We start from the raw sequence: 23,800 nt of genomic DNA, 5'->3' as shown, positions 1-23,800 counted from the left end.
CACTTTTGGTAAACATTTCATGTTTCGCTCATTTTATGAGAGAAGTGGAATCAGGGAGTCTTTGAAACCTATGTTGAAATGTAACCAGGTCAAAAAGTCTACAACACACTGATTACTGAGAAAATCCTTTCTCTGTATCCACTACTGCCTCCTGTAAATGTGTTACATTAAGGAATAAATTATAGCGAGTGGAAAACATAACAAATATAATGCTAGTAACTGCAGATATTAATGTTTTACATTTTAGACATCAAAACATTTAATTTACACAAAGAAGAAATGGATCCTTTTAGTGGTTCACTGAAGCAGGTTTCAGTGCATGTTTTCCACTGTGCTCAGGAAAGACACTGACAGTGTTGGACAGCTAATATTGAGCTTGTAATAAAGAACCTGTTCTAGTTTTCAGTTTGTTTCACCAGCAGCAGAGACGGTACCAGGCACCAATCAGCCCGAGAATGCAGAAGGCTTTGAGGATAAAAGGTCAGCAACCGTTATACGTCAAAGGAAACAGCTGTGTGCACGAGTCAACTGAGAACAAGAAAAACCAGGTGACCTGCTACTAACATCACACCCGTATGTGGCAAATAATCACTTACTGGTTTCTCACTGTAGTATTGGGGGAAGTGTCTTGGTATAATGTGACAAAGATAAGAAAAAGAGGAGAAAAGAATTGGAAGACAGAGCCTCAGTTTTCAGCTCTATAGATATCCATTACATCCAACACTGATGGATGAGTATCCATTTCATTTGTCTGAGTGCAAAAAAACTCTTAGTTGTAAACTGTGACAACAATGGCACTGATCCAGAAAGGTCCAACTGACAGGCAATTTGCATCCTGGCTGATTTGTGTGTCTACAACAAACACTGGATCACTGGGGAAACCACCAACTGTGGTCCTACAACTCTGGACTCCTCCAGTGCCAAATTATCTTTTACTCAGCCTCTGCTGCCTTTTCACTTTCCTCCCTCCTTCACTGATCTACGCCTGCACGCCTCTCAAATTATTATGCACAGAGTCCCAAATTCACCCGAGTTTATGTTTGGGATTCTAATGATATGGGGAAAACATAAACACATTAGTGAGAGTGTGTCAATTTGGAAGTCTCTGCAGATGCAAAGTCGAGTAAATTAGGGGCAGAATGCATCTGAAATGTTTATCAGTGAAAGACCTGATGTGCCAAGCAAGGTCTTTAAACTTAGACAAAATAAGATGAGATAAATTTTTAGTCTAACTGCATTCTCATCGCTTTCAGAAAAGCAATGCTTCTTCATGGTTAAAGGGAAAAAAAAGCCTGAGGACACACCCCTCCTAATGAGTTTGTTCAGCTTCCTGTCTGTTACATCGGCCAGTTCCTAAACCAGTTACACACATTTGGCTCAAATAGTCACACATTGTTTCTCCCATAATAGGGCAGCTATGGAGAAGCATGTTCATTTGATTTTATTTTGAGAGGATCACATTGTAAAAATCAGAAAGAGACGCTTCCTGTATACAACAGCAGCCGTCTGCTCTTCATACTGCAGCTAAGTGGTCACAAGCAGGATTATGATGACATATATAAATACATATTTGCTTTCCATTGTTATGATAGGTTGTACCCATTTCTTGTGTTTTATTGTGAAACTTTTTATGATTTTTACCTATGAAAAGTGCGACATAATTCTTTTAATTTAAGTACTTATATTATACAGAGAGTTTTTCAATCCTGAGGGTGCCGTGGAGCAGAAGTGGTTCTTGTGTATAAACTCACAGCGAAGGCCAACGTTCTGATTGGTGGGCTACGCTCACATTAACAAACAGTGTTGCCTTCATCTGAGGAGTGTATGAAGCAGGCTTAGCCACATAGCAAGGCTTTCTTTGCATTAGCTTTGCTCAACAAAACCTAAACCCTCTATGTGAGATAACAGGAATCACAGCGGTGGCTATCAACCTTCTCTGTGGTTTGTTAAACTTTTTTCCACAAAATGGACCAATCAGGTTCTGTCCACTTCAGTCAAGTGGAACATGAATAAAAAGAATTTAAAAGTCAGCTACTGCCTGTAAAGCTGTCACATGTTAAACCTGACTTTAAACAAGATTCTGAAAAACTGCATTCAGGTGAGATACTGTCCCAAGAAGATGTCACTTCAAACAAAAGTGTTAGACTGGCTCAACATCCATTGTTGCTTATGGCTCAAACACAGTTCTCCCACCGTCCAAAGACATGCAGTTTGTGGGGATAGGTTAATTGGATATCCCAAATTGCCACTAGGTGTAAATGTGCGAGTGAATGTGAGTGCGAATGGTTGTCTGTCCCTGTGTGTTAGCCCTGCGACAGACTGGCGACCTGTCCAGGGCGTACCCCGCCTCTCGCCCTATGACAGCTGGGATAGGCTCCAGCACCCCCCGCGACCCTGAAAAGGATAAGCGGAAGTGAATGGATGGATGGATGGGTCCGCTTAACACTGTTGGCATAGGCTGTCTAAGCCAGGGCAAAAGAACAGAGAAGATGAAGTCTTAGCTAGATAAGCTGAATGTATTTCTCCTAACACAAACTTACGGTGAGAAAACAGAATATGCAAAGAGGCATACAAGTGACGTGACATAGGTGGATCACAACTTTTCTATACAGCGTCCATCTAAATGAATCATCCGATTACAAAAAGCTTTTTTTTTTTTAAGTAATGGACACAGAAACCTAATATTTTAAAATACATGGTTAAATATAAAGTTTTACATACTACACTTACAATGTTCGCAAGCACTTAAGGTGCGCCCCCCCCCCCCCCCCCCCCCCCCCCCCCCCCCCCGATGCATGGCACATGTCCAGATGATAGTCAAGCTGTCTGGAGTCACTGCAGCCACTGGTGTTGTTACTCTACCTACTGGCATCCATGGGAAACTCACAAATCCGCTCTTTCTAACAGCATGCCTTTCAATCAGCACTCTGAAATCTGATCATTCTTTTTGATACACCCTGTACTAAAGGCAAGCGAGTACCAATGACAAAGAAGGTTACTGGTGATTGACATATGACAGGTTAACAAATATAATAGAGTACCTAAAAAAAAAATCAACAGCGAGAATGCATGCTGAGTTAATCGATTCCTCTATTGACACCCTTTTAGCCTATAGAATAATAATAAAAAAAACAAACAAAAAAAAAAAAAAACCATCACAGCAGCAGCCGAACTACCAGTATCCTAAAACCAACTGGTGAAGTCACAGTAACTATGACCATCTTTTTATGTACAGTTTATAATACAGCCTCATTAATGGAAATGATGCCTGGGTCCTCAGGTGCTTGAGCCCTGTACTGCATTCACCTGACCCAAAGTAATCCCTACCCTGAGTACATGGAAATGTAGGACGATTCTAACGAAGGCAACGTCAGACCTGAAAATCCAGCATGAATGATATGGGTCAGTGCTGGTGAAGAATGTGTGCCCTGCAGCCAGGTAATCTACGACCACACTTCAATACTCTACTTCTACGACAAGTGGGTCAGTAGCCACATTTACAGGAAGCCGTTAATTCCACGAACAATCAGAATAATCAGAATAGCCCACTTCCAGTCAGAACGGCTGCCACAGACACACAAACAACTCAGGCAGAAGAAACTCGCACTGTGGAAAGTGTCTGCCAGATTTAATACAGTCAGATATCACCTCTCCACTGACAGCTGGGAAGATGTAAGATTAACATCTCAGCCTCATCCATTAATGCGGTAATGTGCAGGCAAAATATGGAAGTGTCCACCTCAAATTCCTGCGGCGTTGCCTTTTCCCTGGTGAGCAACTAAGGTTACACACAACAATGCAGTGTGTTTATGTTATCCACCCTGTCACTCTCTAATGTCTCTACAGATGTGACAGTAGCCTTTCTGGAATTTAAAAAGAAAAAAGGAAAACAAAAGAGCAGCAGTATGACTTGAAGCCAACAGGGGCAGTGCACAGACTCGCCCCGCAGCATTCCTGGCTTGTCCTCTTGGTTACAGGCTGTGGACTTTTCATGCTTTGGAAGCCACACGGTCATTCCCCCCACCCCACAACTTCACAGGCAGGATCAAGTGAGATTTAGCTTACAAAGTGGCCCTTGAGTCCTACAATGGGTGCCAATGCCTTCTTAAAGGAGCTTTATGTTAATGGCGCTGCATGGGACTGCTCCTGCCCTGGCAAAGTGCTCTTCAGCAACAAACAATGGGGGAAATATAAATATAATAAGATCTAGTGCTGACGATGACCTCTGAACTTCCTCTGGCAGGGTTGGCGGAAAGAGGGAGGTGGGATTATCAAGAAATCCAAAAATACCTTTTTAGTTAGCGAAACACAAAGCAAAAGAAGTTGGTGTAATTCCCACCTGAGTAAAAGACCGTGAAAACCCCCCCCCCACAAAAATCAGTCTTGAAACACGTGAATAATCCACGAGAAATGACACAAATTAGAAATAAAACTTCTAATTAGTTTTGTTGTTGTGGTTGTCGCTCATTTTAAAATAACTTGAATTCCCGGAAAATTCCTGCACCATGATAAACCGCATTGCAAACAGTTACTCAGCCTCCACAGGAAGAAACCGCTGTATGTTTTCCCAGAACAGAAACACTAAGCGGGAGACTACCCGAAATTACCTTTACCCTCCTTTGACAAACTAAAAGAGACGTAACTGCTCAAGCTAAAGAAAAAAAGAGAGACGTCAAACTCCTTCTTTACCACCCCGCTGTGACAGCCGACAGCACAATACGTCGTTTGTGAAACAAAAACCAAAGTTTGGTCAAGTTAGCCTATAAATGTCTTAATTATTCACTATTTGTCACAGAAAAAAAAGGTAAATTGGGTACAGACAAAGTAAACTCCGGCTAGGCGGAATTTTAAATTTGTTGCTAACGGTAAAAAGAAGAAGAAGGTATTACCTTTTATTTTTATGTTTTTTTCCTTTAGCTAATTTAACGAGTATTTCTTACTTCTGTGTTTGCTGGCAGTCCACGACTGTTTCGCCATACTTGGGCTCCGGATAATAGCTCTTCCAGCCGACTTGAGGGCATCCATGTCGGTGTATTAAAGTGCAGAAAGTCGGTGAAGTTCCCCGAAGTGTTCCAGGAGAAATGTTGACCGGACTGCTGATGGGGAGAGAGGATGGACCTGTGGTGCCTTCCAGTGCAGTCAGAAATCCCGGTGTTGTGCCAAAAAGTCATCGCCTGCCAAAAACTGACTTCCAATGTTTCCGTGTGTTTCTTATGTGTAATATCTTTTCCCACAAAGGGGTTATATATAAAATTAAAATGACCTGTTTTTCAAGTATCTTCATAACTCTGTGTTATTGTACTTACATTATAACCAATCCGGTCCTTTTTGTGCACTTAAAATATGTTTACACAACTATTGTTATATTTGTTGCAATTTCTGCTGTCCTCTTGGCAAAAAAAACAACTTTTAATGTCAACGAGTTTTTTTAGTTTGTTTGTTTTTTAACTGGATAAGTCCGGCTTCTACCTTGTTACAGGAATGTTGATTGTGGCTCATGATGACTTGATATCATTCACGAGGGATACATTTCACACGTTTCACATATTATAGACACAAAAACTTATTTATAGCAATTTAAATACGAGCAATCATTTTTTGCACAACACTGGCTTTACTAGCAGAAGCAGAGGAGTGGTGCTGCATTTGAGTTACATGGGACATTACGTGGTATCCGAAACGCTGCTAAATAAATACATTAAAAAAAGAAGAGACGATTCATATGGAAGAGCCACATAAATATGACAAAAAAAGCTCCCAATCAACAAAGTTACTCTTGAGTAACTCACTCGCTATATAAAAGATAGAAGCAGTGATCAAAACCTCAACTATAGCTTTCTGGACACAATTTTAAAGAATGCTCTTACAGTATAAACCCAGAAGTGACCAGAATTGGCAGACTGCCCGTTTAACAACTTGGTTAGCAAAATGCATTCATAAACTGTACAGGCACAATAAACAGGCATGTCTGCTAATCAGTGCTAAATGACAGACAAGTAAATAACTAGAATTTCATTCACTAAAACTGAAGCAATTACAGATTTAATTCTTGAGATATCTTAATATAAGAAGAAGAAGTGCAATTTTAACATTGTCTCAGTTTTCTCTGCAGGATAAAGAAATGTTGCTGTAATAAGTGAATGAAATCTGTCAGCACAAGTCTTAAAGATTAATTGTAAGTTTATAAATTGTATTGTGTGTAATGGATACAGAGTGTATAACCTTTGTATCCTTTGTAAGAGTAGACATTTACAAATAGCACCTGAAAGCACCATAGAATTATGGCGCATGTGTTTTTTGTCTGAGCTTAGATGATAACAACATAAACAAAAACAAAAAAATAAACCCAGATTAAAGGTTTGGGAGGTGTCAGCAAGCTCAAGCTACTGCTTTAAATGAGTGTGAATAGAAAACAGCACATACAAATTACAAGTCTCACAAGTTTCGATATGGTACGTTTGTTTGTTTGTTTATGCTGCAAATTCTGCAGATCACACTGTCCCCATGTTGTGATAAGTTTTATGTAAAAGGCCTGTGAAAGTCCACACACAGAACATGACGCATACACAGACTCAACAGCTTTGCGTTGCCACCAGCAAGACTTTCTTTAATAGTGATGACCAAAGTGAAAAGTGTGACACAGCCACCATCACTTTGAGTAAAGAAAACAAAAACATGGTGTAACAATAAAAAGATAAAACAAAGCACTTTTTTTTAAACCTTCTCTTCCTTCAACACAAACTTGTAAAAGCAACTTGAGAACTGAATTCACAACGCCAGAGCAATCCACAAACAATACTTTTTTTTTTTACTTTTTTTTCCCCAGGTAGGCAACATGACATCACAACATGGTCAAATGGTTCAGGGATAACCTTTTCCCAACACGACACATTCACACAATCCTTCCTGGTTAGAAAACACTGGAAACCAACTGATCGTGATGGGAAATATCAAAGAAGTGTCACTCAATTTAAAAAAAAAAAGAAGAAGAAAAAAAAAGGCTGTCACAAATAAATAAATGTGCGAATAACACGAGCAGTCCGACTGACCATCTGCTTCTGCTGCTTCATCATGATCGGCCCGGAACCTTTTGTAAACACAACACTATCCCAATATGTTCTACTGACAACAAAACAAAATAAAACCGAAAAAAACAAAACAAAAACATAACAGCACTCTTTTTTTTCCTGCAAACATTATGCTAGCTACATCAATCGAAGTATGGATGGAAACAGAACGGCAACACTTGGCACTTAAGAACCCAAACGAAAGAAAGAAAACATTCCTCAATAAGTCAATGTACATCGCTGTAAACAACAAAATGCCGGCAAGAGGGCAAGACAATCAGTTTGGTTTGGTGTTTGGCATACCAAGACTGTGTCACCGTGAAACGATGCGTACCATGTACCAGAGTTAGGCTTTCCCTTTAAATTCGCAGCTGGTCAATTAGCTGCGATATGACACGTAATCGGTTGAGCTTTTGAATACTGATGAACGCGTGTGAGTGGATGAACAGGATAAAGAGAGAGAGAAAACAGGTTTGAAGCTTTTAGATCCCAGGATTGCAAAGTATGTATTTTCTGCATTTTTTGAAAAAGAGAAACTGCAAGGCACTGTGAGATCCCCAAATAAAGGTAACGGGAGGGGCGGGGTGGTTACCTCGACATCATTAAATCCAGAAAATGATATGGCCTTAACCGGTTCTAATTTGGTCCAGAAGGGAGAAGAAGAAGAAGAAGAGAGGTGTCTGCAGCAAACAACTGAATGTTGATGGAACATTTTTCTTTTTTTCGGCAGTGCCACGTCCAATCAAGGAGTAGTAGTCTACATCTGCTTCATCCACTTACTGATAATCCTGGAGAAACCGCTATTCCAGCATCGAGAGACTAAAAGCGTATCCGAGAAACACAGCAAATGATCATCTGTTCAGTATCACTAAATCAGAAGAAATGTACATCGGCGTGACTGAACTGAAACATTACAAAAAACCCGAAACAAACAATCACTGATTTAAGTTAATGCTGATATCAAAACATGAACAGTATTACATTCATGTATCTCTTAGAGGGCTTTACTTTACAGGTGAGCTTCAAATTCACATCTGCACTGAAAGCATGCCTTCTGTCATCTACAAACCATCATGGAAAGAAAAAAAAGAAGCTAATTCTTCTTAAACTAAAAGCCTGGCTGTCAGTTTACTCCAGACGACAAAGAGAGAGAGAAAGAAATATATGCCTGTGAGGGAGGTTCACGCTTTACACTAAAAGAAGACTGACACGAAGCGATGAATGATGGCTCTTCAGTACATTTGGCCAAACAATGTTTGTTCCTTTCTCCAACCTTCAAACAGATCGCGCTGTCTGATGGCTAAATCCAAAAAAAACACCCCCAAAACTAAAAACAACCCAAAAAGAACAAACAAGCAAAATTCAACTCCCCCTAAAATAAATAGGACAAAAAACCCAAATAAAAAACACCCAGAGCGAATACCCAGATGTATGGAGGGGCTGTGTGTGTCTGTGTGTGCGTGTTGAAAGTGCAAAAACTTTCCGGGGCTTTGTAAGCTCGAAAATAATATAAAATAACCCGAAACCAGAACTGAGACCAAAATAAAGGAAAAGTCCCGTCTGACAAACGTGGATGTCAGAGTCACTTTTTAAGGGGCTGGTAAACTGAGGCGTTGGGGTCCAGGGAGGAGGGACTATTGTCCATGAACTTGGAGGAGTAGTGCGGGGTCACGGGGCTCAGGTTGCTGCCATCTGACGAGTAGGACAGGCTGGGCATCACTGCCATCACCTCTGCTATCTTCTGCTTCAGCTCTGCAATCTCCTGCTCCCTCTGGTGGATCTGACCTGGATGGGATGAGATGAGTGGGAAAAACACAACGTTCATTTCACAGTATTACAAACAGCAGAGGGGCGGACAGACCGAACATCAAACAGCCTTAGGTGTGCTCTCATAGCAAAGCCTCATTTCTGACTTCCTTCTGGGCTAATACAACCCGAAATATTAAAGGGACGGGATCAACTCTATAAATGTGACCAAAAGAAAAAAACTAAACTACAATAAAATAAAATAAAATAACAAATCATGAGTTTAGATGAATTTCTCTCATCTTCCTGTTGATTTATCACTCATTATTAGGTAGGCAGTGATGTTTCACAAGACCAGTTTCCCAGTTATATTAAAGCCACCTTCTTTTTAATTCAGTTTTACTTATATTCCAAGAAAAGCACAACAACAGTCGCCTCAAGGTGCTTTATATTGTAAGGTAAATATCCTACAATAATACAGACAAAACTTCAACAATCAAATGATCCCCCTATGAGCTAGCATTTGGTGACAGTGGGAAGGAAGAACTACATTTTACCAGGAAGAACCCTGGGGGGTGAGGGAGAGAGTCAAAACAAAGACACACTGTGGAAGAAACAAATTTTTTTTGTGTGTTGGTTTTGGTTTTAAACATGAGGAACAACAAAAATATTAACAGCCCATGGCTTTCATGCAGTTTGCAACATGATTTCAGGGTAATTTTTCAGTGTCTTCCTAACTTATCTACTGTTTTTCAGTAACATTGCTGAAGACCTGCTTTTAGCCTGTAGTAATGTCATTCAAATCTGGAAACCACAGCCACCATAAGGAGAGTAGCTAGTCCCACACTATGCAACCAAGGGCCGTAATAGCTAGCTAAAAATGCCGTAATTCACCAAGTCAAAGAATATAAAAGCTACGATCATTATAGTAGGAAGAAGAAGATATGGTGTCAAGCACAGGTGGAATTAATAACATATTTTAAAGGTGATTAGTTTCACCTGGGCTTTGCCTTCTTTCATTAAAATCTAACCGCAGTTTACTGAGATTAAGTCAGCACTTGACAACAACACTCTCAAACTCAATTACAGCACTGTGTTCAATAAAAACACCATCAACATTATCAATTACTGTTTAAAAAAGGATTTACACAGTTGACCCTCATAGTTTAAAATAATTATCATTCATCTTATTCATTTTAAACCAGTCTTGGTATGGCATGTTTTACCTCTCTTCCCACTCTCTATGAGACGTCTTACTTCAGATTAGTTGCGCTTGAAAACAGGAAGTTTTAATAACATGTGGGTGGAGCCTGTGTCTGAGATGGACCCATTCAAACAAACAAATACAGACAGACACATTCACAGCTATGGCAAATGTAGTGTCACCAATTAAACCAGCATTTTGAATTTGGGAGAATATACAAACTCGACACAGAAAGGCCCAGCTAACCAGTCGTTTCACCTTCTTAGTCTGCTTCTCTTCCTGTTAAAAGGGAGTTTTTCCTTCCCTCTGTCTCTAAGTGTTTGCTGATAAGGGGGTTGTCCGATTGTTGGGAATTTCATCATTATTATTTTAGAGTATTTACCTTAAAACATAAAGTGCCTTGAGGCAAAATGTAAAATGTAATTGAAATTCGTTGCTTTGCTGCTTCTGTCTTTACACAAATGAAACAAAACGAAGACATGATCCTCACTGCAATCACTGAAATAAGATGTGTGAAAGTAATCACTAGATAAAACTAGAAAAAAAGCCACGCTGTGATGCTGAAAGCAAGACCTCAAACGCTTCTTTACACTCGTGTAGCGGGGGATTTATGGTGTTGCTGTAGCGGCTGTCGTTTATCGATTTTGCTCCCAGAGACAGACGGAGGTTTGTCGAGCCATTAGGTTACAAAAGATTATGGTAAAGTTTTGAATTGCTGCGCCCCTAGCAGTGCAGTTTCAGCAGCAGAAAGAGCATCTCAACTGAAAAGACACTTCTCATAAAAATATTTCCTCATTTCTAATATTCTCTTCAAGAGCCCTTTAGTCATTGTGTTAGAATTTCATCCCCTCTATTACAGATGACACAGTTCTTGTGAGCAGGCAAGTGCTGGATTCCTACAGCAGCAGTCTACCTTGTGCTATCTCCAGCTGCCTCTTGGCATCCCCCAGTGCAGAGAAGAGGTCCAGTTTGATCCTGGTCTCGGCACTGAGGCTGTTCTCCAGGTGTTGGGTCTTCTCCTGCATGGCAGACAGCGCTGACATCAACACCTCGGTGTCCTTCTCGTTCTCTTTATACTTGCGCAGCTCCTTTGTGAGGCAGGAGTGAGAGAAGCAGAAAAGGAAAGTGAGACAACATTATTATGCTATAAAATAACAGTTACTTACACTAAGCGTTTAGAACAGGGGAAAAATATGCTGGAGTCTTGCAGCAGCCCGTTAACTGCATTTATATTCGGAGCAATTAAATTATATGCAAACACTGACGAGAACAAAGCGCAGTTATAATAAAGGAAAGGCTCTGCTTCTCAGGCTCACCTGACATTTGCCCTCCAGGTCTCTAATCTGCTCCTCTGCGAGTTTCATATCCATGCTGAGCTTCTTACACTCTGTCTCCAGCTCTCTGATACGACCGCGGAGCGAATCAGTCGACTCCACTCTGTTGGGCAGAGGAGGAAAAAAAAGAAGCTTTTTAGGAGCTGAAAATCCCCCAAAACAAAACAGCTAAGAGTCAAAAGACAAAAATAGTGAGGGCTTCAGGGCTCGCAAAATCGCTAGCCCGACGTCCCGGGGCTAGCGAATTTTCCAGTCGGGCTACCAAAATCTATCTCAGCCCTGCCCGTCGGGCTATCATAGGAAGGGAAAATATATGTCAATGCTTTTGCATTTTTTCGGAATTGTAGCTTGGTAAATATGTCATTGCGCTTGTTTTTTGCTTTCACTTTGCGATCGCGCGAACTGTGTATAGAGAGCGACAGTACTGATTGGTGAGTGACGATTAATTGCGCACCAATTCCTCTGACATCGTCTTATCACTCGTTAGTTTACTATTCAAACCTGACAAGTGAAATCTCCCACAGGAAGCTTAAACATGTGAGAGCTTGATCACGCAGAGAATCGCTGAACGTTATGTGAGTGCGTGTGTAAAAGCAGCAGGATATATATTTTATTTCTGCTGAGCCAAATAAGACAGGTCAGGGTGACAGCCAAAGAAAAGCCTACCACAAAACGGAAAAGTTATGACAAATCAGACTATGAGGGGGGAAAAGGTGCAGCTTTATGGTTTCATGGACAAAAGAATTTCTGTGGCTGGAATATGACAAGCTAAATAACCAGGGGTGCACATAAGTGGTCCGCAGGTGCGCATTCGCTGTCAAAATAAAAGACGCGCACAAGATAAGAAGTTGCAACGCGCGTTTGCGTCCATAAGATTTTCTGGAGGACAGACATTTGTTTAGAACTCTTAAAGATGTCGAAGAAGCTCCTTTAAGCAATTACTTTGGTGTTCCTCCACCTCCAAAGAAATGTCAGAAGGAGTCCGAACCGCAAAAGAAGCGCGTATTCTCGGAAAAGCGGTTGCAGGAGGTGAGCTGGCTTCAAAGAAATGATGAACGCACAGAGATGTGGTGCAGAATATGCCGTGAAAATCCCACTCTAGCGGACAAAAACAGTGCCTTTTATATGTATGCAAACCGCGTTGCAACTTCTTATCTGGTGCGCGTCTTTTATTTTGACAGCAAATGCGCACATGCGGACCACTTACGTGCACCCCTGTAAATAACATAATGTTCTGCCGGGTGTGTTGTTGGTTTTCCCTCGATTTCTGAGTCGACAAGCGCCTTTGTTATTGGGATCAGTAATTTTAAGAAAGACCCCCATTAGAACCCATGAGAAATGCAAGAAATGCATTATTGCTCAGTCTGCAATATCTTTCCCAGAACAAACACCAATTGCAAAGAACATACTAAAAATAAACCTGAAAAATCTGTTTAGAACAGCGTACTATGTTGCAAAGAGTGAACTACCATTGGCAAAATGTAGCAGTCTTTGCAAACCTAAAAAAATGGCCGAGATCTTGGTTCCACTTATCTCTTACCCGTGACTTCAGTGGAAATTTCAAATTCAGGATCTGACACAGACTGATTCATGTTCTACACAGTTCTTACAAGTTCATAGAAATTTCTGTTCAATTAGAACCAAGTATTTGAGTTGATGATCGTAATTTTTATACAATGTTGTAATTTGTGTTTCAACAATTTTTTTGATTAATGTTTTGTTTCCGTTACAATATTATACTTTAATGTATAATATTGTAAAGGAAACGAAACAGGAAACAAAACATCAATCAAAAAATTGCTCTCTTTTTTATTCGGGCTACTTAAATTTATTTTGGGCTACCACAAACTGAAGAGTCCCTGCCCGAAGGGCTACCAGGGATTTTGAAATTTTGCGAGCCCTGGGCTTGTACCTGGTTGCAGCTGCAAGAGCTACAGCTCTGGCGGCAGTGGCCTCTTCCATCTTCTTCCTCTTCCTTTCCTCAGCCAGCTGTTTCTCAACCAGAGCCCGAGCCTCTTGCTCAGCCTTTAGTCTCTTTTCCAGCTGGGAGATGGTCTGCTTATCCTTCTGTTTGGCCTGGACAGCACTGTGGAGCCTGAAGGACACAGGAAAAAATAGTCACCAATGAAATCATTGAGAATATTTGGTGTATTTATTTAGATGTTATAGGCCCAGGCTCCTGAAGGCTTCCGTTGATCCATGTTTCCTCTTCATTAACCTCTTTTCACTCTCTATATATTTTTAAACCACGCTACATTTAATCATTCATTATTATTAATCTCTATTAGGTCCGGTCTCCCTTGCTTCCCATCCCTGAGCCTGGTTCTGCCAGCGGCTTCTTCCTGTTAAAAATTGAGTTTTTCCTTCCCGCTGTCTCCAAGTGCTTGTTCATAGGTGGTCGTCAGATTGCTGGAATTTTCTCTGTATTACTGTGGTGTCTTTACCTTACAATATGTTGTGACTTTGTGCTATATAAATTAGTGCTATCAGCGTTAATATCGTTAAAATGACGTTAACGCCATAACCGTATTAACGCGGCAAATCTCCGGCTACGTCCACACTAATGCGTTTTCGCATCGTTTTCTCTCCGTTTTGGCCTCCCGTCCACACTGAGGCGCTGTTATCGCTGATGGAAAACACAGCATTTTCAAAATGCTCTCGAAAACGCATACATCTGAAAACAGTGCTTTCCCGTCGCAGTGTGGACAGCGAAAAGGAGACTTTCTAAAACAATGACACATTTTAGTCATGTGATGCAGTCATGTGACCAATTAAACAAAGATAGCGGAGGGCATTATACAGCAGTTGTTTTGTTCGCTCTCAATTTTGACAGCCCTATTAAAGATTAATATCAGTCTGTACATGCTCCAGAGAGCTTTTCTTCCAATTCTTTAATTCTCACTCGCTTTTGCAACTTTGTATTTTTGTGTTATGTCGCTTTTCATCGACATTTTGCCGCGACGTTTCAAAGAGACAGAAAGTAAATAAATGGCAGACAGAAAAGAGGCAGGTCGAATCGTGTTGCGTTTCACACATGCGCAGAACTGGAACGTAAGCGTTTTCGCCAAAATCTAATCTATCCGGGCTAGTGTGGACGTAGCCTCCGTTAGCGAGTTAACGCAGATCACCCGTGCGTGGGGCTGCACGCCGTCAACGTGTTAGCGTGGTTAGCTCGTTAACGCATTAGCGCCGTGCAGCCCCACGCACGGGGCGATCCGTTCTGAAAAGTATTATATAGTAATGTAATAAATGAAAGCACACCTTCTTTAGAATTATAAAGTTGTACATATTACCACATTAAAAAAAAAATCACCTGGTCCTTGGCAAGTCTTAAATTTGAGGTAAATACAATCTCAGATGAACGACACACTAAGCCAAAATGCAAAAAGCACTTGTGAAAATACACTCCATGACTCTGTGGCTTGCACAACCACCTCCAGCGCCAATAACTTAAAGTACTCAGTTTCTGTTGGTTTAAAAGGAGTGTGGCCTTAAACAGGAAGAAGCTCAAACAGCTTGTTTTAAACAGTGGATGAACTAAAGAGCTGCACCAACGCCCAGTAGAAGATAAATGGGGATTATTTTAAACTGTGACTCATGCAAATTTCTCTGCAGTTCCTATGAATAAAAATATAGAACTGGAAACGAGCTGAACAGATGAGCCAAACTTGAACTTCAGTGCAAAATGATGTATGTTCACTGCTCTGATCTTGGGCCGTGAAGTTTAAAATAAATGTGCACTGAGGTTCTAAAGACAAATCTACACTCCTACAGTCGCATTATGGGAACAAATGGCACTAATCTGCCTCTCTTCAGTGGAACACGACTTTAGAAACTTGAATCTGAAAAACTGTGAAGAAAAAAAAAACAGACAAAAACAAAACAAAATGCAAATCACACATAGTGTTAGCAGGCAGGCTACAAAAATCGAGCTCTGCCGCAGTCCAGGCAGATCAGCTCAACTCCAGTGAAAACACTACAAGGTAGGGCTGCACGATTTTGCATAAAATGAGAATCACGATTTTTTTGCTTAGAATTGAGATCACGATTCTCTCACGATTTTCTTTTCCAATATAAATATTTATTGCACTTATTAACTGCACATCAACTTCGTAACAGTTGAAACTGAACATAAAACAATAAATAAACATAAAAACAATAAATGCCTCACATTTTGTGGTTGCCGCAAAATGTTGTACTGCTTGAAATTCCGTCTCCACCGTTGCTCGACACTGCGTGTATAGAGCAGGTAGTGCAATAATAGAAAAATAGTTGCGGGACGGCACTGTGTAGCGTTTGTCTAGGGTGTTGATCATTTTCCTAAATCCCTCGTTTTGCACAGTGTTGATATATCTTTGGTCAGGTGATAAGTAATAGCCTCCGTAATTTCTTTGTGCCTGCGGGAGTTCGACGTGTATAGGGAAGCGCTGTATAAGGTTCCCGTTATTGATGTTTGGGTGGTTGACCGGGACAGATTTTCTCCTGTCACTTTCTCGTCATCCCTGACGTGTTCTCCGTTGTTTTTTCCCTGCCAATTTGAGCATCACGGCACAGCTTCTGTATCACGTGGTATAAGGCTCCGCCCTTGTCATTTGTTGAGCAGGAAGAGGGAGCGCTTGTTTTCATGAAGATTACGTCCCGGATCATGCGGTACAATCGTCGTCGTCTTTTTTTTTTTCTTTTTTTTTAAATCGTTGTCATTTGGAAATGAGATCGCACATAAGTATGAATCGAGATCGCGATTTTCTAACGATTAATCGTGCAGCCCTACTACAAGGCTACTTTTGTGTTTACATTTATCTGATGCTGTGTCACTATGTATAATGTGCTATACTACTAATGAATTTTAATGCTGCTACTGGCACCTTGTGGCAATAGATTCACACTTAAGATTAGATCAGATTAGTGCATCATCAATGACAGTAACTCCTTGGAATAGAAGGATGGAAATTCCCCTTACTTTTGCTTGCACTAATAAATAAATGCAACAGCGTGCAAACTGTGATCAAGAATAAAATGTGTTTTTCTATATCATTGTAAATATCATTAGGACAGATTTCCTTGATATACAATTATCCTTGAGGTTATATCGACCACACAAGGTCATACCCTTCTCCTGCCCCAAACTGCCTTCCCCAAAATATCTTATCTGCAAACCACTTTACAACCCACCTCCACCCCAGCTTCTCCTTTCATGTTATATGAAAGGAGACATGTTTCCAAAATATTAAGGAGGGCATAAGTTTTGAACTTCAAACTGTATTTTCGGTTTTACAGCTTTTCCTAAAGATAAAGACCTCCTCCACAGCCATTCATATTTACATCAAAGTAACAAATAAACAATGGAATAACAATAAACGTCCTGTTTTTTTTTTAACCAATATAGAAATTTGTTTGGTTTTTTTGGGTTTTTTTTTTTACAACGGGTTCGAAGAAATAAAAAAAAAAAAAGAAGAAAAAAATGAAACAACTTTCTGTTTTATAATAAGCTACCAGAACAATTTCTGTATTTCTTATCATTTATGTGTAAGAAATAAAAAGTTGTGGCAGAATATTTCTTTCACTTGCATTTCTTTTTCAAATACCAAGCTATTGCAGGGATTAGGTGTACCGTTAAATATCTTTATGTTGATAGAGAGGAGTGTTTCACTGGTCTGCCCCGCTCAAATTGGGCTGTTGCTCACAGTTTAAAATGAGTTTGACATTCCGGCCTTAGATAATCAATATTATATCTGTTGTCTTTCCTGCTTTGTTCTGTGCTAGCAGCTTGCTGCTGCCTCTTCTGGCTTTCCACATATGCATATGGAAGATTGGGGAGGTCCAGAGTAATACAGTCAAATGTGAATCACTTCAGTTGGAAATACTGATCTTTTCTTTTGACTGTAGTGGTCCTGACTATTAAGTGTACATGCACTCACTTGTTCTGTAGCAGCTCATTGTCCTGGCGCAGCTGGCTCAGTTCGGAGCGCAGGCTACGATCCTGGCTGCTCAGAGAGGAAAGCTGACTCCGCAGCTCCGACTCCAGCTGCCTGTTGGCCTGAAGATCTGCCTTCAGACGCTTCACATCCTGCTCCAGTCTTTGGGAAGGGACACGGCAATATTAGCAAACACATTTCCTAAAAGAATCAGTTTCAGTGTAGAGTTGTTCTAATATAGTACATAACGCTAGTGTTTTTTTAGCAGGTGTTGAAATATGACTTAGCTGGCTATCCAGCAGAGTTAGACAAAAGGAAACGTGGCAACTAGTGAGTGTCCCTCAAAGTATCCAAGTAAAAAATGGATGTTGGAAAATGATAACGGGAGTGTCTTACCGCACTAGAGCGTCTGGCTTTCCCAGCTGGTTATTGGGGATGCAGTTTTCCACCGGATCCTTCTGCCCCTTCCCTGCTCCCTTCTGCTTCTTCTCATTCTTATTAGTTGAGGAACCTGGCGGCACGCTGCCGTTGGCAGAACTGTGATTCCGAGGTGACGAGTTGCTGCCTCCGCCTCCTCCACTGGCATTTTTGTAGTTCTTCCCCATCCCCCCAATTTCCTCTTTAGAAGAAGTGTGCGTGTTGGTGTCGGCGTGCGTGTTGTCGCCTGCCAGGTCGTTGTTCAGTCTTTTTGCCCCAACGTAGTTCTCAATATATTCCGTCTCCTGTAGTTTGGAGTCCAGTGCGTGTATAATACTGTTGTTATTGATTCCAACTGTGTTCTGTTTTTTGCCCTCTTTTGCAGAAGTGTCCTTCCCTTTTTCCCGGTACTCCAGCTCAGGTAACGGTACTGAAGTGCTTTTCTTTCCAGGAGGTGCTCCGTTTTGGGACACCACTGTGGGCTCTACCTCTGAGATCCCTTTAGCTAAGGCAGCTGGATGAAAGCAATTGAATACAGCATTAGAACACAGAAAAAAACAGTAGATGAATTGAAGCAAATACTAATGCAAACTGGATTCATATTTGGTCATAAACAGAGACTGAGTGATGACCTTGGCAATCCCTGATATATATATATATATATGTGTGTATGAAAAACAGCCTTGTAGCAGCAGCCGAGTTTCCTGTTTTGTATTAACAGAAAAGAGTGGTTTCAGACCTAACCTGTTTAGGGGGGGACCAAATCTGGTGCATTTCCTGTTTTGTTCAGTTTGTCTCAACAGGTGTACGCGCTGTCAAACGAACTCTAAAAATCTGGGCCGAGCCGCAGAAAAAAAAGCTGGGTCTAGTTCTGCATCTCGGTTTGTATGTGGTTTGAAAGCAAAGCAGAGCATCCGAAGCGTAACAGATCATTTCAAAACATAAACTACCAACTTGTGAATTTCTAAGAAAGCGATGACTAGTAGCCACATCAGCATTTTCTGATGAAAACTGAAAGGTTAAGTTAAACAGGTGTGCACTGAGTCATCTAGTTTACATAACACCATGTAGTGAAATGATGCTGTACATCCCATCCCATGACGAGTTGAGGTCTGCTTGTATCACCTAGTCTAGGAATGTGATCAACCAGCTTCAACTATCACATGTGAATGCCAAATCCTTACCCCGACTGTGACCCAGCTCTGATGTTAAAGCTTGACCAACAGGCCTTTAGAAGGAGTGTGAAACATATATAGGGTTAGCCAAAAAGTACTCTCTTCTTATAACTCTTCCATCCCCTTTAACATCAATAACTGCTACTGTTACTGCATTTGTTTATTTCCCACTTCAAGCCTGAAAGGTAACATATCCACAAGCAGGATAACAGCTTTGTCCATATACAGCGATGGCTGATCACGTCTATCTGAGCTTATGAACAGCTCAACATTTATAGCAGTGTTAAAATCAGAACATTTGCATGTTTCTTTATTCTCTTTTTAAAAATTCTTTAGATTTTTTTTCCAAGCTGTTTTTATACAAATTCTTAACATGAACAGTCAGCTTATAACGCCAGAGGTGTCAAACATGTGGTCTGGGGGCCAGAATCAGCCAGAACAAACGTCCCTCCCTGTCATTGGCATTTAAACTACACCAAAGTAATTAAGTAAAACATAAACAATTAAATGATTAAAAAAAGTTCCTGTTTTTCCACTATCCACTTTTTGATCACACAGTTTCACTGGTCTGGTCCAGCCTGCTTAAGATCAAAGTGAGCTGTTTGTGGCCAATGATGTAAAATGACAGTGACTTCACTCTTTCAGCTTACATTGCTTACATGTGAAGTGTTTCTGTCATTTGTAGCTTTAAAGGGAAAAAAAAGGAAAATAAACTGGGTTCAACGCTCTGTATGGGATCTGTGCAGTACTCGACGCCTCACTTTCTACATTTGGAATTATTCACTGGACAAAACAAGAAGCAGCACGATGACAAGCGTGAATGCCATGTTCTGCTAAAGATTGAAATCAGTGTCTGAAGCCTGAACTGACATCCTGTACAAGTATGTGTTATAATCAGCTGCAACTTAATGAGCTGTTCATGACAACTGGACAGTTAATGCTGATGCCTGCCGGTGCATACAGCTTTGGGAAAATGCTGACTGACGTGCCATTAATCACCACAATGTGACTGGCACGCAATACTTCTGATGGTATATTAGACACTTGTTAGTCCAGATGGCCTCATATCTAGAGCTCTTAGTTCTTAAGTAAAGAACTTCTAGCTAAGTGCTAGAAGACAACAGTGTGCAGACTTTTTCTAAACTGCATTGGTGAAAGCACGCCTTCAATTGAAAGCGTCAATAATAATTAGCGATTACGTTTTTCAATAGCCCCATGACACAGTGGCAAACTGTCTGTGGTTAAACAGTTTGGATAAAGAAAGAAATGAATGGCTATCCATCCTGTCTGAAACCCGAGTTTCTGACTGGCAGGGATTAGGTCCATATACACTGATTTTATTATTTGAAACACTTATTTAATATGAGAACATACCATAGTACTAGAGGTGGGAATCACCATACATCCCATGATACGATATTATCACAATACTTAACGCACGATACGATATTATTGCAATTTTTTAAAATATTTTGCGATATTCAGATTCTGTACATAAAGGTAAACTTTATCAATATTCATTTTATCTAATAACAAAGTCTCACACTCAGTCTTTCTCTCATTTCAGTCAGTTTTATTGTTGACAAACTGAACGGTTTGTATTACAGTCTAGTCCAACTTAACTGAATGCAACCATCTGGTACAATTATAGCTATTCTGAACTATGAAATTTGTGAAAACTATGCAGCCCCTTCAGCAACTGAAGAATTTAAAAGTAAATTAAAACAAAATATAATTTTACATTAAATAAAAAAGTTTTAAACTTAATTAAAATAAAACATGTCTTAAATTAAAATAAGTAAACTGTCATGTTTATTGCTGCCATAAAAAAAGTTAAACACATTTGGACAGTGAAGGAATGTCAGGATTCTTGCTCAGAAAAAGGAGCTGATCAACATGCTCTGAAGTCAGAGCATGTTCCAGTCCACAAAAACTTTTTTTGTAACAAAATATCGATTTCTGCTGTCCCTGCATCGATACATTATTAGCAAACAAAATATCACGATACTACACAGTATCGATTTTTTCCCCCACCCCTACATAGTACCAGCATATAGATGAAAGAAATGGTTGAAAAGTATTACAGAACCCCTTTAATGTGTTTTTGTGACTTACCCTCTTCTGCCTCCCGCTCTTGTCTCTGCAGCATCTGCTGCTCTGGAGGTAAAGCCTGCTGTAGGAGCTGCATGTAGAACTCATTCTCCTTTTGCACTTCCTTCTGTTTCCTCAGTCGCATCTTGTAGCTAACGTAGCTCTTAAAGCCGAAGCCTAGAGTCACCACTGGATAGCCGATACTGGGAGGTAGGGGGGAAACAGTGAAAGCAATCGGTGCTTTGTACAATTATTAGAAAAATGAAGGAAGTCATGATTTTTTTCTTACTACTGAACATTGAAAATTGTTGCAAAAAGCACAACAAACTGATGTTCACCAGTGAGCAGCAAACGGTCGACACAGGTCTACGTGAAAGTTCTTCAGATCTTTGAATCGTATGGCAGCTTCGATGTACACAAACAGGATCCACAGCGATACAGTGGGTAGACAGACTCCTCTCTCTGCATGAAAGGAGGAGACGCGGGGAAAAAAACATCAAGTCAGCAGAGAAGAAACTTGGCAGCTTTGAATTTCTTGCGCACTGAGTATTTGAGGTGAAAGTGGCCGTTTGGCTGCCAGAAGGGAAAAACAAAGCAAGAAAAAAACCCCAACTTGGACTAACCTGTGTGCCAGACATACTGGACCCATACGTAGGTGCTGGCAGCAAAAAACAGCCATTGGACGGGGATGAAGAGGAGGCATATGATGTCTGATGTAAACGCAACACACACAAAGAAGACGGAGAATGCCTAAAAACGCGTGGGAGAGAAAAAGATGGAGATATTAGATGTTTCATCTTCCAGCGTGCATTTATACTGAGTAGAAGGAGCGGTGTGTTCAGGGTCATTACAACTAAGCTCTTACCAGCCCCTGATATCTGAAGGAGTCGTAGACACTTCGAATGAAAAGCCAAAAGGGCCACAGATACTCAAAGCGGAACTCGAGCACAAAGTCAGCCAGCAGGACCAACACCCACACTACCAGGAACTTCAGGTACAGGAACGTGCTGTGGAGAGGAGACAGAGGAAAACACAGGGGGAAAAGGAAGGTGAACAGACAGATGAAAAAAGGAGATAAAGCGGAGCCACTAAAGATGGCTTATTGTGGATTTAGATACAGTTTAATGACAGTCATGTGGGCCTCAGGTTTATGCAACAGTCTAATATGTTTATAGGAACCATGTTTTCAGTGTGACCTGCAGTGCTAGCTCTAGGATTGAAGGCAAAAGTAGGAACAATCCTGCCTCCTGCTGAAAAACTGGTACGTGCATTTGTTACTTCTGGGCTCGACTTCGGTAGTTTGTTATCCGGTTGTCCTAAAAGCTCCCTGAACCATCCTTATCCCTTAGGTATACTGCTATAAGCTCCTGGGGCTGAATGCTTCTCCTCTGCACTCCGTGTTTTATACCAAACTATTGCATGGCACAGACATTCGTCTCTCTCTCCCACAGTGTCCCCAGCCAGTTTTGGGGGTTAGTGTTCCTAATGGCTGCCCCTTCCTGAGCCTGGCTCTGCCAAAGGTCTCTTTGTCTTAAAAGGGAGTTCTTCCTCCCCATCATCACCAAGTGCTTGCTCATTATCTGAGGATCACCTGGTCCCTGGGGTATCTAACACTGTAGCAAGGCTGACCAGGCTTCTCACTTTATGATGGGGCTGCACAGCATTTTGTGTGAACAGAACAGAAGCTCAAATAACACTAAACTGCATTTTTGAGTGAGCATGTGACTTTCAGGTCTACTGCAGAAGACCACAAAAAAAAGTATAAAGCTTCCGTTTATGCTTAATATTAATTTAATTGATGAAAGAGGTGGGAAAGTTGTACACAAATGGAGCTTATTTATCTTTCACACTATGAAAGTTAAAAATATTTAATTTCACAGAAAGAATTAACATAATAATACCACTTAAAAAAACAGTGAAGCACAGAGCGCGGACGCATACAGTTATTCCCAACAATAAAAGATCAGAACAATGTTCAAACCATCCAAACACCTTTAGGGGCAAAACAGTATGTACAGAGTTTCATGTCTGGACATGCTAGCTTGCTGCACAGCGGTTCTGGCCTGCCATCTATCAGTCTAGGAAAGGCCATGCTATTTTGAAATTGCGAGCCGTGCTTGAATCATGTGTGGCTTTTACGGTCCGGCTTCGGGGACTCGTTTTGTTTGCTGCTAACGGTTTCCGCTGATGTGTTTAAATTTAGCCCCCGGTGTATGGCAGACAAAGCACAGGTGAGAACCCGTTCCACTTCAAAACTAGCGCCTCTGACATTGCTGCTGTCATCTCGAGCACGAGCAGGATTTTTCCCCCGACGACTTCACGGTTTTGTTTTGTTTTTGTTTTAGATTTTTTTTTTGTCAAGCGGATTGACCGCTGAACGCAATTTGCATTATTCTTTTACATTTAACCCGAATTTGAATTTAACTGCCTAGCCGTGTAAACGATGCCACACTAGGCCTATAATTATGACAATAAGCGGGCATGTTCATTCAGCTCGAGAACAAAGCGTCAATACGCTTCAATATGAACATGAGCAGAGACTGGCCGCCTTGTCTTGACATATGCAACGAGGCGCCATTGTTATACAATAACGTCCCCCCGGCCCCCTTTTTTGTACCTGCTATATATACCCTCGGTGATTCGGTTCCGTTTTAACGGCCGTCGGAGTTTGCTGCAGTCCGCATTGCGCCGCTTCATCATCCCCCTGTTGATTCACTTGTGATATCGGCCTGGTAACTGTGACTGGACACGTCATTCGCTCATTCTAATATTCACACTTCTTCAATTATCCACCATTGTTGTTGTTTTATGCACATGAAACAAAGAAATAAATAAAAACAGTCCGCGGAAG

The 23,800-nt window shown here is 40.9% G+C and overlaps 2 protein-coding genes across 4 annotated transcripts in view; both read right to left on the bottom strand.

Moving 5' to 3' along the window:
• ldlrap1a (low density lipoprotein receptor adaptor protein 1a) overlaps window positions 1-5,106 on the bottom strand; it is a 30,403-nt gene extending 25,297 nt beyond the window's left edge. For all 3 annotated transcript variants that reach the window (XM_065471251.1, XM_065471252.1, XM_065471249.1), the window contains exon 1: window positions 4,941-5,106. In XM_065471251.1, coding sequence (XP_065327323.1) covers window positions 4,941-5,025 — 85 coding nt within the window. In that variant the 5' untranslated portion in view covers window positions 5,026-5,106. The remainder of the gene's footprint in view (window positions 1-4,940) is intronic.
• Window positions 5,107-6,580: 1,474 nt separating this feature from the next.
• Window positions 6,581-23,787, bottom strand: maco1a (macoilin 1a). Its single transcript, XM_065471247.1, has 11 exons — window positions 23,567-23,787; window positions 21,815-21,956; window positions 21,573-21,699; window positions 21,288-21,411; window positions 20,974-21,152; window positions 17,663-18,197; window positions 17,270-17,428; window positions 13,264-13,446; window positions 11,334-11,454; window positions 10,931-11,105; window positions 6,581-8,852 (listed from the first exon to the last, which is right to left on the bottom strand). Exons 1-11 carry the CDS (start codon window positions 23,647-23,649, stop codon window positions 8,650-8,652), a joined length of 2,031 nt encoding a protein of 676 aa, XP_065327319.1. The 5' UTR covers window positions 23,650-23,787; the 3' UTR covers window positions 6,581-8,649.
• Window positions 23,788-23,800: the final 13 nt, after the last annotated feature.

The sequence above is a fragment of the Pelmatolapia mariae genome, linkage group LG22 (genome assembly GCF_036321145.2).
Source record: "Pelmatolapia mariae isolate MD_Pm_ZW linkage group LG22, Pm_UMD_F_2, whole genome shotgun sequence".
In the NCBI taxonomy this organism is placed as follows: Eukaryota; Metazoa; Chordata; class Actinopteri; order Cichliformes; family Cichlidae; genus Pelmatolapia; species Pelmatolapia mariae.
The sequence above is the reverse complement of the archived record's forward strand: the minus strand, read 5'-3'. Positions and strand labels throughout refer to the sequence as shown.